Below are 15,669 nucleotides of genomic sequence, written 5' to 3' on the forward strand. Positions count from 1 at the left end.
AGAAGAAATAAAAATGACCAATAAGCACAGTAACAACAAAGTCTCCAATGGAGACGTTACTGGGCCCGCTCGAGCAAATCGATGAACAATGGGAGGGCCTTTACCTTTACCTTTAATAAGCACACAAAACTTCACTTATCAGAGAATAAAGTAAATCATGAAAAAAGAGCATTTCAGTCACAGGATGAGGCTGACTGAAACCCTGTCCTGGGGAGGGTCTGAGACGAGGCTTTGAGGGGAAGGTCTGAGGGGAGGGTGAGAGGAGAATCTGAGGGGAGGGTGAGGGGAGGGCAAGTGGAGGGTCTGAGGAGAAGGTTTGAGGGGAGGGTCTGAGGAGAGGCTGAGGGGAAGGTGAAGGGAGGACAACCCTTCAACAGATTACAAAATAAAAGTACACAGAGGACATTTATTTCATTACAATAATAATGAAATTTGGAAAACTGGGTCTATAAACCAAATCATTATACACCGAATAATATAATCATTAAAAATGATCATACATATTGCTTAGCTACATGGAGAGATTTAAACCTATTTTTTTTTAATTGAAAGGTTTATTCGAAAGTAGTTAGGAAAGTGAAAGAAACTCCCCAGCTGGGGAGGAACTTTATCACAGAACATTATCTGTGATAGGAAAGGAAGCCAAGCAAACGCATGTGTTTTCAAAAAATTTTGGAATGGGGGGACAACCACATCCAGCAGTGCTCAGGACTAAGGCCCAGCTCTGCGCTGGGGGAGCACCCTTGGCGAGGCTGGGCTGGGTGGGGGGAGCACAAGGGGTGCTGGGACTGAAGGTAACACACTATCCACTGTGCTACTGCCCCAGTCCTGCGAGGGGGTGTTTGAGCAGTGCTTCGGGGGCTGTGGGGTTCTCAGAGATCGCTTATCCTCGTCTTTGTCCTTCTGCTACTTTCTTTATACGGTCTGAATTACTATATGTATTTGGGGAGGGTTGGTGGTGCTCAGGGGCTGCTCCTGGCTTTGTTGTGCTTGGAGGGAAGGGGGTTCTCCCGTGCTCCTGTACTGCATTGGGTATCAAACCTGGGCCTCCTGTTTGCACACGCTTAATCCATTTAGCAATCTCACCAGCCTGGAATTAGTATTCTTTGAAAATTAACTAGGGACACATTACCTGGGAATGAGAAATGTGTTTTGGAAAATAATAGGGTCACTGTCAGAATCAAGACCAGCCTCCTATCTGAAGGATTTCCTAGGGTCAGAGGTCTAGGTTGCTTGCCTGACATGTGTGAGGCTTTTCAGTCCCCAGATCACCAAAAAACATTAAAGACCCAAAGGGGCCACAGAGGTGGCACAGTAGGGTACCTGCCTTGCATGCAGCTGACTTGGGTTCAATCCCAAGAGCTCCAGGAATGATCCCTGAGCACAGAGCCAGAAATCAGCCCTAAACACAGAGTGTGGTCCAAAAACGGGGAGGGAGGTGGGGGAGGCAGGCCTGGGCTGCTGACTGAAATCATGTTCAAGAAGACACACTCTAAGCCACAGATCAGTTTTTCAATTTTTTCCCACAGATCCGTTCTGACTAGCTACATGAGCTTTTGCCCTCTGCTCTGCAGTGCAGCTCACCCATCTGCCCTGAGTGACCCCTCTCAAAGCACAGAGACGCCAGCCTTGAGCGCACACTGAAGGCCGACTCCCGGGCAGAGTGGGGCGCACCTAAGTCAGATGTCCTTAGAGGCTGATCTGACAGCAGCCAAGGTTTTCCATTAAAAATGCAGCACATTTCAAGGCAGAAAGACAGAAGAAAAAAAAATCACCTATCGTTCCACCACTCAGAATAATTAGTTAGCATTTGCATAATTTTCTGTGCATTTTTTTCTCATTTCATAATTTAAATTATAAAAACAGCAAGTGATCACACCTTACACGAATTTGTAATGTTAGAATTCCACCTTCGCCTTCATTTATTATTCACTGCATGTATCCTATATCAACTGCTTCTTTTGCATATTACTAGAATTTTCTCCTCCATGTGACTACATATATATGAAGAAAAAAAAATTTAGAATTACAAAGGAGGGGCTGGAAAGCCAGTAAGTCTGACCTAAATTCATTTCTGACACCAAGCCTGCCAGGAGTGATCCCAGACTGCAGAGCTTGGTACCCCAGGGCAGCATCGCATTCTCGGGTCCTTTTTTCCCCCTGGTTTTGAGGTCACAACCAGCAATGCTCAGGGTTTACCTCTGGTTCTTCACTCAGGAATCACTCCTGGTGGTGGGGGACCATATGGGATGCCAGGGATAGAGCCTGGGTAGGTCGTGTGCAAGGCAAACACCCTTCCTGCTGTACTATCACTCTGGCCACATCCTCAGGTCCTTGTATTGAACTACCCTCAGGACAACTGAGAATCACCAGGAGGGAACCCTGGGCCTCTTAGGCAATAGTTAATGAGTAAATATTTTTAAAAAGTGAAAAAAAAATCACAAAGGCAGGGCTGGAGAGATAGCATAGCATATAGGGTACTAGCATGAAGCTGACCTAGGTTCAATCCCCAGCATCCTATATGGTTCCCCGAACTCTGCCAGGAGTGATCTCTGAGTGCTGAGCCAGGAGTTAAGGCCTCAGCACAGCTAGGTGTGGCCCCCAAAACAACAACAAATCACAAAGACGGGGTAGAGACAGCTCAAAGGGCTGCACACGTGCTCTGGACTCCGGCACCAACCACAGGGTTCCCTGAGCACTGCTGAGAGTGGCCCAAAACCAAGTAAGTAACCAAAAAAACCCAAACCAAACCAAGACAAATCACGTAGGCAGCGATGACATTGCTTCTCTAGCTAGTACTTTCACATCACCAGACAGCTTAGCCATTTTTTCCATCAGTGCATGTCAGAAATCAATCTTGCTCCTTATAACTGCAAGGTTTTTATCTCAAAACACTGATCTAATTATGTCTTATAGTCAAGACAATGCCAATGACAGTGCTACTACCTCCTCTGAAAGCTCAGAGCCTGGGGCTGGAGTAATAGTACAGTAGGTAGGGTGCCAGCTTTGCACATGACTGACCCGGGTTTAATCCCCAGCACCCCACAGGTTCCCTGAGCTCCATGAGGAGTGATTCCTGAGTGCAGAGCCAGGAACAAACCCTGAGCACTGCTGGTATGACCCTAAAACCAAATCAAAACAACAAAAAACAGAGACCTTACTCAATCAAGTTTTCTTTTTACTGGAGATAAGAAGAAAACTTTGGGAGAGGGTCAGGCTAGAGCTGTTTCCTGCATAGAACCTTGAACTCAGATGCCTCAGTCTGAGCAGTCCTTGAAGCAATGGACTACCCTTGCTCCGAACCTCCCACCCTATGCCTGGCATCAATGCTACCTTGCTGGCTGGTACTGGATGTTCTGTAGAAGAAGGAACCGATGAGTGAGAGCGCAGAGCTCCCCTGGGACTTTACCTGAGTTAATTTACTTTGCCGGAATGGAGTGTGGGTATGTTCCTGATCCAGTGCTCGGATGCATTCCTTCAGCTGCAAAGAGGCAGAACAACAAGCACATCAACTACTGAATATTAAGCACAACGAGCCACAGGTTGAATTTTTTTTTCTTTTTTTTTTGGGTCACACTCGATGATGCACAGAGGTTTACTCCTGGCTTATGCACTCAGGAATTACTCCTGCGGTGCTCAGGAGACCATATGGGATGCTGGGTATTGAACCCAGGTCAGCCGCGTGCAAGGCAAACGCCCTACCCGCTGTGCTATCGCTCCAGCTTCTGCAGGTTGGATTTTCTTAAATAAATCACACTCAGGTAGGCCTCCCAAAGGAAATCAACAAGGATAACTTAGGAGTTTCTTGTTGACAAGAAAGTCCTAGACTAGAAACCTTGTCCTAATTTAGCTGTGTCAAACTTTAGCATTTGTGACTCCATGGAGTGGGGACAGACCCACTCAACGTCCGCCCCTCAGTCCCGGAGTCCAAGCCTGCAGCTCTCACTTCTCACTCTCCTCCCAACTCAGGTTAACAATACCACCCCGATGTCACCCCTCCTCCACACTACCACCTAGTGTAGATGCAACAAAGATCAGTCAGAAGTGGGCAGGAGAAATTCCAGAGTGAGAGCTGGGAAGAAACTGAGAAATCCCCTAGGTTTCGGCCCTTCCCACCTCCATTTCACGTACTGGGAGAGAGGAGCATTTGGTCTATACCGAGCACTGCTCAGAGGCTATCCTGGCGCTGCACTCAGGGAACAAGATACGGTGTGGATTGAACCAGGGTCGGCAGAGTGCAAGGCAAGTGCTTTAACTTCTGCTCTATCTTTCTGGGTCCCTCACCTCCACTTTAATTATTTTTGGTTTTGGGTCACACTTGGCAATGTTCAGGGCTTACTCCTGGCTCTGCATTCAGGGATATTCCTGGAAGTGCTTAGGGACCATATGGGATGCCAAGGATCAAACTTGCAAGGCAAGAGCCCTAGCCACTGTACTATTGCTCTGGCCCCAGTGATTATTTCTTCACTGTCACTGTCACTGTCCTCCCATTGTTCATTGATTTGCTCAAGCGGGCCCAGTAATATCTCCATTGTGAGACTTGTTACTGTATTTGGCATGTCGAATACGGCACAGGTGGCTTGTCAGGCTTTGCCATGTGGGTGAGATACTCTCAGTAGCTTGCTTGGCTCTCCCAGAGGGGAGGAGAATTGAACTCAGGTCGATCAGGTCAGCCACGTGAAAGGCAAACGCCCTACCACTGTGCTATCGCTCCAGCCCAATTATTTCCTAACATTATTAATTTGGGAGGTCATTAGGCCTATATACTGAGTAGAGAAAATAAAGTACACTAATGTTATTAGACTAAGAATTCTAGCACAGGAGCCGGAGTGATAATCCAGTGGGGAGGGCGTTTGCCTTGCACACGGCCGACCCGGGTTCAATCCCCAGCATCCCCTGTGGTTCCCCGAGCAATGCCTGGAGTAATTCCTAAGTGCAGAGCCAGGTGTAATCCCTGAGCATCACTGGGTGTGACCCCCCCCCCCGCAAAAAAAAAAGAATTCTATCAAAAAAAGAGAAATAAAAATTTCTATAAAGATTTCAGTAAAAGTCCTGAAATCTTAATTTTGAATTAATTCATTAGTAATCCATTTATTAATCATTAATGCTGATATATTTTTCCCTTTCAAAATATACACACAGGAGGATGGAGGAGTCTAGGTGGGGAAGGGTAACACTCGGACACTATTTGAGGGCAAGTGACACTGGTGGAGAGTACAGTTTTGGAATGTTTTATGCATGAAACTGCTATTATTATTAAACTTGCCCTGCGTGCACTGACCTGGGTCTGAGTCCTGGCAGCACATCTGGTCCCCTCAGCAGGCAGAGTGCAGAGCCAGGAGTAACCCCTGATCTGGCATCACTGGGTGTGGCCCCAGAACAAAAAACAACCAAAAAAGAAAACGTAGAAGATGAGTCCAGAGCACAAGGACATAGCCAAAAACTAGCAGGGGTGAATAAAGACGACACAGGAATATACCTGGAAAGGCTTCCACCGGGCCAAAGCTATGCTATTTGCATTCAACCTGGGGTCTGACTTCATTCCAGCGACACGCCATTTTGATTACTCTACCTTGATAGTAAGATTTAAATTTAGGGGGGTGGATACTTTCCATCTTCTTTTTTCCCCAGAATTGGCTTGGCTTTTTGTGGAGTTTTATGTCTCTACACACATTTTAAAATGTGTGTAGAGGGGCTGGAGCGATAGCACAGCGGGTAGGGCGTTCGCCTTACACGCGGCCAACATGGCCGACCCGAGTTCGATTCCTCTGCCCCTCTCGGAGAGCCCGGCAAGCTACCGAGAGTATTCGATATGCCAGACACAGTAACAACAAAGTCTCCAATGGAGACGTTACTGGGCCCGCTCGAGCAAATCGACGATCAACGGGAGGGCCTTTACCTTTACCTTTACACACATTTTAAAAGATGTCCAATTTAACAGGAAAAAGAATAATCATTACACTAAATTTATAATCATATCTGAACAAAAAATTCACTCATGCTGGAAACTACAGAATAAAGGGAAAGAATAAGGCAGTTATCTCATCTCCTCTGCTATTTCAGGAAAATCAGGTAATTAAGGGTAATTATTTCCAGATAATAAATACAAAAGGAATATCAGAATTAGGATAGGACTGGATAGTTAAGAGATTGAGGCTTTTACATGTGGCCGAGCCCCCTTCAAATCCCTGCTTGGTTCCCTGACCAACATCAGACTGAACTCTGAGCACAGAGCCACGGAGAGCCCCTGAGCACCCTCCCCACAAACAGAACTAGAGTGTCAATGTTTTGGGTGTGTGATACCTATGTGAACTCCTGTGGAGAACTATAGCTGAGGGTGTTGCGTGACCCCCCCAGAAAGCACCACAACTATGTGTGTGTGCAACATCCAGTCAACACAACGAAGGAAAGGGGGGAGACACTTGAAAAACACTGAAACCAGATGAATCTTTTTTTTTTCTTTTGCTTTTTTGGGCCACACCCAGCGATGCACAGGGGTTACTCCTGGCTTTGCACTCCAGAATTACTCCTGGCAGTGCTTGGGGGACCATATGGGATGCTGGGAATCGAATCTGGGGCAGCGGCATGCAAGGCAAATGCCCGACCCGCTGGACTATCACTCCAGCTCCTGAAAATCTTAATCACATTCTTTGGTTAACTTGATACACCCTAAAATATTATCAGCATGTAATCAATATTAAAAAATGAGATGGCGTTTGTTTTTGTTTCGGTGCCACACCCAGTGGTGCTCAGGGGTTACTCCTGGCTCTGCTCTCAGGAATTACTCCTGGCGGTGCTCAGAGGGATCATATAGGATGCCGGGGATCACACCTGGTCAGTCACCTTCAAGGCAACCACTCTATTCACTGTACTCTGGCTCCAGCCCCTCAGATGTGTTTGTAAGTCAAGGTTTCCGACAACTTACAGCCAAAAGACTCTGGTTTATTTCGGCGCCTTCCATCTTTGTCTGTCTGTCTGAGTCCCTGGCGTCTGCTGCTCTTTCACTGCCAGCCAAGTCGATGAAAGAGATCCTAGAGAGAAGACACAGCAAGGATGACTTCTCTGAGACACAGACTGATTTCTCTAGCGGTCAGTATTTTGTGACTGCAGGAAGAAATTAATACTGGCCCATCCTCAGGAAACAAAAGACACTATTTTCAGCCTTCCAGAAGTATGGCAAGATTCTGATCAGTCAGCGGTGACAGACACTGTTCACTCAGGCACTTCCACTGGGTTTCTATCATTTGTGAGAACACATGACTGAAATTAATAAACATATTCTTCCCATAAGGCTAAATGGCCACAATGCAAATCACTTAGGTGACCACTTAGATAATTAAATAGAAACTTTTGTGGGCTGCTTTCCAGCGCCCCCTGCCCCCCTCCCCAAAGAAGAAAGAAAGAAAAGACTCATTACTCAGAGGTGTGATAGGCTCATCCATCAGCCTGGCAGAGTTTGCTAAGATAGCACCAGAAGAGCAGTGAATGGATCCAATTGTCTTATGGCTTCTTTCAAGAAGGATGGATTAATTTTCTTTCTTTTTTTTTTTTTTTGGCCTGTACACCCTCTGAGAAGTGTTTCCTGCTATTCTTCTGCTGACACTGTGTTTCATGTTAGCAGTAATCAATGTCCCTTTTAATAACTTAGGGTTGACCAACAATAGGTCATTACTTCATTGTTAATCAGCAGATGGCACTTTCGTCCAATGATTTATTTCAGGGCTAACAACTCAACTCCGGATGCCTGAAATAAAGAACTCCATAGCGGCAGGGAGTCCTGTTGTGGATAGCACATATTTCAAAGTCGCATAAGGGGAAGGCGGACAATGCAATTCCCTGCGTATTTCCAGCTCACCTGCCAAACGTCCTCTTGGCTGAATCCTTGATCTGTATTTGGATGATAGCATGGGAGCGGGAGGAGTCGGCATTAACTCCAGTGGCCCCGGTGCTCCGCTCCTTGCTGCCTTTCAGGATCACCTGAAGAGAAAAGCCACAGGGTGACTTCCCCAGGGAGTAAACAAAGCCCTCTGGCTCCAGGGAATTGGCTACAAGCGGGAGAGGCTAGATAGATATATAACTTTGTCAGTACACTCTAGTTTTTCTCCCCCTCCATGTGGAAAGCTGCCGAAACACTAAATCATGTGGAATAAGTACCCAACAGCAATGAAAACAATGTGGAATACTAATCTTGGGAGAGAACATTCAATAGCTCAAGAGCTAATTTACTTCTTGATCTCATATGCTCTTTTTAATATCTTTGATGGATTTAACCTGACTAAAATCCCCAGGGCATAACTTGGCTTCAAAGCAAAGTCCCATAATCCCTATCTATCTTAGTAACTGAAACAAAGGACCGAAAAGTGCATCATGGAATGACTGATCACACCCACCTGTTCTACCAGAATGCTGTCATAACGACAGCCAGGCCTGATGCGTAGGAACATGAAAGTGATGAGTTATCACCATTTCCATAAGCCCATAATTTCCCTTGAGACTAGTGCCCCTCCAAACTGGAATAAAAAAAGTGGGTCCCTCAGGAGATGGGTATGGGAGAAAGGACTGAACTCTGGTCACTGGGAGCAGTCACACATTAACACATCCTCAACATGGGTAGAGGGAGAAGTGTTGTTTACTGAGGTTCAAGAAGGTTAAGAACATCAGAAATATTATTTGAGAGTCGGAGAGGTAGTGCTGGGGGCAAGGCACTTTTACATGGATGCCCTGGTTTGATCCCTGGCACCACATGAACCCCCAGTATCACTGGATAGAGTGCTGGAGATCCCTGAGCATCAACTGGCGCGTCCTGGATATATCCCTGCACCACAAGGCCTAAGCAGCGCCACATCCCCAGGACTAGCATTAAACTGTCAGCCTAGTTAGCAGTGGCTCCTGGGTCCCTAGATCCCACTAGGAGGGCCAGATATACTGAGGGCCAGAGAGATGGCTCAATGGGCTGAGCAGCATATATGTACATATGTCCAACATATACAAGACCCTGGGCTTAATTCTTGGTGTCACGTGATTCCCCAAGCACTGCTGGGTTAGCCCTGGTGCTCCCTGAGCACCCCCAGGCCAAACATCACAGAGAATGCCTCTCCTCAGCACTACTGGGTGTGGCCCCTATAAGGTATTATTTGGCAGAATCTGCACAATAGCTTAATATGAGGTAAGTATGATTATTATAAGCAGTTGACAGATGAGGAATAGTTAGAGGTTGATACTCACCTACAGATGTAATATGACAGAATCAAACCCTACAAAGTAAGGAACTTATGACAAATTCACTTATTTTGTAGCAAATTACAATATGGATGTGGTATTTCATTTTTTCTCAATCTCTCAGAATTTTAACTTGAGCATAATGAACAGAGCCTAATTTGAAAATTAAGTGTTCACAGAGTCAAACTCCAATAGAAGGCTAAGCTAACAACTTAACAAAAGAGGCAGGCTGCTTTCTAAGACATTCTGACAACTAGGCACCCTCTGCCACATGTGAGCAATGATGTGACTTCTGCTGAGACCTAAGAAAGCGCAGAGAGGCCTCAGGGTCCAACTCTCAAGAACTCTGGGGACTGGCAGAAAATTCAAACGATGGCCCCGAGGTTCACCCCCAAGGGAAGCTCGAGGAAGGCCGGCTTCTGGGGTTCTATTCTAAAGTTCTGCATAGCATTTTCACTACACCATGTTGTACTAGGGACCTGTGAGTGCTCAGAAAAATCTACTGGAGGGGCAGACTTTTCTGACAAACTACCTTTTGGGGAAGGCATAAGGGAATTTCTGGCCTTTGGTTCAGTTTCTTGAACTTCAGTAACAGCCTACGATTACTGTCTTTCAGAAACTGGGAAAAACCAGTTAAACTCTGAGGAGTAATATTGTGAAAAGAATCATACAAACTTTCTCTGTAAATGACATTCAACTCAAGTGAAGCGAAGAGGGAAATATGTAAATTTAGACTGGATGTAGATATCATCTTGGTTGTGTGAACTTTTGCAAATCACTTCACTTTTTTAAGAAATTGAGGTGAATTTCTTACCTCTGAAATAGTAATATCATTGGTTCTATTTACAGAGAAACTCTAAAAGATGATACATGTAAAGAACTTAGAACCATGACAAATACCCATACCTTTTTACTTCTTAATGTTTTGGACCATACCTAGTACTGCTCAGGGCTTACTCCTGACTTTGTGCTCAGGGGTCACTCTTGGAGGAGCTTGGGGAACCACATAGGGTGCCAGGGATCAAACCCCAGTCAGTCACATGCAAGTCAAGTGCCCTACATGCTGTACTATTATGGCCCCTCAACACTTAAAAAAAATAAAGAGCAAACATCTTTGTTCCCCAAAGTTAAACTATTTCTTTTCACAAATGTAAAATAATCAGCTTCATGGGGAGATAAAACTTTATAGATCAACCTAGGCTTTCTAGTGCCTGGGGAGAAAAGAAAGGAAGAAAGGAGGCAGGGAGGCAGAGAGGGAGGGAGGCAGGGAGGGAGGGAGGGAAGGAAGGAAGGAAGGAAGGGAGGGAGGGAGGGAGGAAGGGGAAGGTCAGTCCAGAATGATACAGGAAAGATTCAAGGGCACTGGGACCCAGCTCTGTCTACTCAGAAGGCGTTACCCATCAAACCTCAAGCACAAACAGCAAAGGGTTCTGAGTACTTCTGCAGTTTAGGCACATAGATAACTAAAGTCTGGTCTGGAGGAAACTCTTGCTCTTTAGAGTCAAGGCAAAACTCAGAACACAAAACAAATTTAGTAGAAATTTGGGAATAGGTACCTTTCCATAAAGAAAATGTCTGCAAGAATGACTTAAAAATACGGGGGTATAGTGCCGCCAGCAGGTAAATCTGTAACTGTGAGGCGAGTGCATCAGCAGCCTGATGGCAACGTTAGACTTTCAGATACCCCAAAATTGCTGCTGTGCCTTTGACCAGACCCCAAAAACTTGGGGCAAAGTTTACCAAGAAAGTAAACGGCCAAAAGTTAAGTATGTGGGAGACACACGCACAAACCACCTCCGGATCATTTATATAATTGGAGGCAAGGCCTCTCTGGTTCCTGATCGAACTGCTTAATGGCCATGATCCCAGAGTCTCAAAAACGAATCTCGGAACCCAAAGGCTTTTGGAAGAAATGTGTCCTATTCCTGCAGTAGGTTACTGGCGCTGGGCCACTCCAGGTGGGAATAGGTTTCGTGCCTTGGCCTGTTCCCCCTGGCGGCCTGGTGACCGCCATCCTCCAGAGGCCACTGGACAGTCAGGTTTGGGCCTGCAGTGATGAGACACACAGGGCCTCACCACATGGGGGTGGAGCCGACTCTTTCTTCCCATCCCAACGAGACCCCGAGTCGCCACCTACAAACGGCCTGATTAATAGCCATGATACCGGAGACTCAGATACAAATCTTGAAACCCAGCGGCTTCTGGCAGAAATGCATCTGGACTGCATACAAGGTGGCTGCCGGCTCAGAGCTTATTGGAAAGCCAGATATGAGCCAGCGGCGGTGACGGGGCAACTGCAGTCTCATGGGAAGGGGGGCGGTACCGGCTCATCCTTCACGCCCCACTGAGGTCACGAGTTGCCCCCCACAAGCGGCTCTTTGGCACAGCCATGGCTCCAGAGGCAAAAGGACTGAATCCAGAACCCGTCAGCTTGCGGCAGAAAAGTGAATGAACCATGTGTTAAACTACGGCGCCATGCCTCCCCGAGAGGGAAAGGGTATTGCTCCCTTCCGCCTTTTCCGCACCCCTGGCAGCAAGGTGGCCGCTGCCTCAGAGCTTATAGGAAAGCCAGGTACGAGCCGACAGTGAAGGGGCAACTGCAGTCTCATGGGAAGGGGGGTGGTACCGGCACGTCCTTCACGCCCTACCGATGTCACGAGTTACTCCCCACAAGCGGCTCTCTGGCACGGCCATAACACCAGACATACAGAAACCAATCTCATAATTATCTGGCTCTTTGCAGAAATCCAAAATCGTGGCTGCATGACATTATTTGATTCTCATAACCAGCTATAGAAAACAAAATATTTCAAAATGCCTTTTCAGCAATTCTGATTGTTTGGGGGAAAATTCTAAACAATAATGGTGCATATTTTGTTGAAATAATGAATGTAATCAATGTAGAGAAGAGTTAAGTAGAAATCATCTGCCTCACAGGCATTTGGAGGGGTGGGAGGGGGTATATTGGGGTTCTTGGTGATGAAAAATGAGTACTGGTGAAGGGAAAGGGGTTTGATCATTGTATGACTTAAACCTGAAAGCTTAGTAACTTTTCCCACAGTGATTCAATAAATGGGGTGGGGGTGGTGGGAAGGATATTGGAAATATTGGTGGAGGAGAATGGGCACTGGTGGAGGAATGGGTAAACGATTATTGTATGACTGAAATATGAAAGTTCGTAAGTTTGTAACTGTATCTCACAGTGATTCGCTAATAAAAAAATTTAATAAAAAAAAAGGAATGACTTTAAAAAACTGACAAATCGATAGAGATTGGACCATCAAGTAAAGGGTGCTAGGAGGGCCCACTCGGGATGGGAGATGCGGGCTGAAAGCAGACTATAGATCAAACATGATGGCCACTTAATACCTCTACTGCAAACTACAACACCCAAAAGGAGAGAGAGCAAAAGGGAATGCCCTGCCACAGAGGAGGGGTGGGGTGGGAGATGGGGTGGAGGTGGGGGTGGTGGGAGGAAGGCTGGGACCATTGGTGGTGAAAAATGGGCACCGGTGGAGGGATGGGTACTCGACCACTGTATGACTGAAACGCAAGCATAAAAGTTTGTAAGTCTGTAACTGTACCGCACGGTGATTCACTAATAAAAAATTAAAACAAACAAACAAAAATAACCCACCACTGACAAATCATTACAACAACTGATGATAAAATGCCCATCAATTTCCAGAGAGAGAGAGAGAGAATCTCAATTCCAAATCTGGGAATGGTGAGGAGTCAGTAAGGCCCCCTGGTAAAGGCAGGGAAATCCTGGTCTCCCTGCTAAGAATGGGTCATATCTATGCCCGCCTGGAAGGAGACCTTCCTGGGGGAAGGACAGACTGTGGGACAAGCTGCTGGGAGGGCAGGCAGGCAACCTTGGCCCTGTATGAGAATAACACACCAAGATAGCACCTGAGGGTGACACTTGAGCAAACACAGAGGCGACACCTGAGTAAGCATGATACCTGAGAAAAGGTGAAAGGGTGACACCTAGGTAAGTGCTGTAGTCTCAAGTCAATAAGTGTTGATGAGGGTAGTTGGGTCAGATCTCACATCGCCTGAGTTTATCTTGACTTTCCACCTTGATCTGGGCTCTCTGCCATCTTGTCCAACCTTCTGTGTACTACAGACTGAGGGTATCAGTGGCAATAATATAATTATATATTGATAAGAAACATCTGTCATCTATTTCCCTAGGCAGCACTCCTTGGGCTAGAGCAGAGCCCTGAGCTCTGCCAGGGTAAAGGGTTGATTTGCCCAGGCTGCCCCTTAGCACAACTACGCTAAGGATAAAGGACTGCTGCTAGTGTCTGCGCCTTTCCCGTTCAATTGGACCAATTTCCCATCACTAAGTCTTCATGTGGACCACTTTCTTCCAGTCAAATAAAGGAATGGCTGGGGCAAGCTGGGAACCCAAGGAACAGGTGTGTGAGAAAGAATTTCTTTACAACTCCATAGCAGAGGGTGGACCAGGTTAAAACCAGCTTCGGTCTCAGGGGAGCCCCTACAGCCCTGCCCATACACTTCAGTGCCTGTTTTTACAATCTCTGCCAAGAGGCCCTTGGCTCTAAAGTGACTCTCGAAAACAGCCACACTCAAAACCTATCCTCGGCTTTGAGACCCGAGAACTAACGAATCTGAAAATCACAGAAATAAGAGGTCCCAGTCCTTAAGCAAAAGTTATTTGTCGCATGAAAAACAAAGTTAGAAAAATTCCCTATCAAGGTGTGCCACCCTGTCTTTTCACACACCGCATGCAAGGGTGGTGCTGCTCTAGGCGGGTCTCGTCAATTACCCAACCTGCCCTTGGCTCTCTCTCTGACTCTACTTAGGCATGCTAAACATACCTGAAGAAAGACTAGGATGGCTATATGCTAGCATTGCCTGGAGAGCTTTTAAAATAGTACCGACTTTGGACCGGAGAGTGGGTAGGGCATTTGCCTTGCAGCACCCACTCGGATTCGATCCCTGACATCTCATTTGGTCCCCTGAGTATTACACCAGGAGTAATTCCTGAGTGCAGAGCTAGGAATAAGCCCTGAGCATTGCCAGGTGTGATCCAAGTCCATCCCTGTTGCCCTCCCACCCCCAAAATAACAACTTTTAATGTTGCAAGTAGAAACAGAAATAGCTACCTTGGACAGTATTTTGACAGTTCCTAAAAAAAAAGTATGACCCAAAAATGCTACACTTAGGTGTGTACTAAAACAAACAAACAAAAGACCAGAAAACACATCCAGAAAACAAAAAATGTGTCCCTGAGTGTACACTGTAGCTTTATTCACACCAACCAAACAGTGGGAAATGCCTAAATGCCCATCAGGAGATGAAATGTGGCATATCTATACAACAGAATACTCAGCCATAAAAGAAAGAATTGCTGAGACATGCTACAAGGTGGATGAAACTTAAAAAAATATGACGGGACTGGACAGAGAGTAAAGGGGTTTAGGCACTTGTCTTGTACTACCTGAGGTGCCAATTTATTTATTTATTTATTTTTTTGGTGACGAGGGCACACCAGCGGTGCTCAGGACTTACTCCTGACTCAGTGATCACTCCTGGTGGGCTCCAGGGACCATATGGGTGCCAGAGATCAAACTCGGGTCGGCTGCATATGCTTTACCCACTGTACTATCTCTCCGGTCCCACCAGCTCAATTCGTGGTAGTATATATGGCATTCCCTTGAACACCAACAGTGTTGGTGTGATCCCTGAGCAAAGAGGCTGATCACAGCTGAATGTGGCCCCAAAATAAGCAAAAGATGCTAGGAGGGCTGGGGAGAGAGCTCAAATGGCTGAAGAAAATGCTTGGCCTGTGGGGGCACCAAGTTCAACTTCTATAGCACTGGGTGGCCTGGGTGGCCCCTGAGCACTGCCCAGTGTGACCCTAATGGTCCCACAGTGACAATCCCAGGCCCAAGCACAGAACCATCAGCCTAGATATCCAGGTACAGCCAGCTTAGTGCAGGAGAAACCCTGAGCACTACACCAAACATCACCAAGAAAAAATGGTAAGGAGTGGGATGTAGTTCAATGCTAAAGCTTATTTACTTATTTAGTTTGGCAGGGGTGGAGGTGGAAGGGGGTTGGGCCACACCTGAGGCTGTTCAGCGGCTATTTCTGGTTTAGTGCTCAGGAGTGACTCCTGGCAGTACTCAGGGGACCACATGTGGAGCTGGGAATTAGAAGCAAGACCATGGCAGCCACATGCAAAGCAAGTGCATTACCTTGTATACCATCTTCCGTCCCTAGTGCACATGCCCTGCACGTGTGAGTTCCCGAGTTCAATTCCTGGACACACACACACACACACACACTTACGCACGAAGAAGCCAGACCAAAGACTGCATGCTGTATGATTCCATTTCGTCTGGCATAATGAGAGGAGGCAAATTCTTGGAAACAGAAATCTGCAACTGCCAGACCCTGGAGCCAAGAGATGTGGGG

General features: G+C 46.5%; 1 protein-coding gene across 1 annotated transcript in view; it reads right to left on the bottom strand.

Moving 5' to 3' along the window:
- The window catches only part of KIF24 (kinesin family member 24), a 41,121-nt gene that overhangs the window by 4,354 nt on the left and 21,098 nt on the right, over window positions 1-15,669 (bottom strand). Inside the window, exons 6-8 of the mRNA XM_056117424.1 lie at window positions 7,856-7,977; window positions 6,926-7,031; window positions 3,410-3,481 (exon numbers count right to left, since the gene is read on the bottom strand). Of these exons, the coding sequence (XP_055973399.1) occupies window positions 3,410-3,481; window positions 6,926-7,031; window positions 7,856-7,977 (300 nt within the window). The remainder of the gene's footprint in view (window positions 1-3,409; window positions 3,482-6,925; window positions 7,032-7,855; window positions 7,978-15,669) is intronic.

The sequence above is a fragment of the Sorex fumeus genome, unplaced genomic scaffold, assembly GCF_029834395.1.
Source record: "Sorex fumeus unplaced genomic scaffold, SorFum_2.1 ptg000034l, whole genome shotgun sequence".
NCBI lineage: Eukaryota > Metazoa > Chordata > Mammalia > Eulipotyphla > Soricidae > Sorex > Sorex fumeus.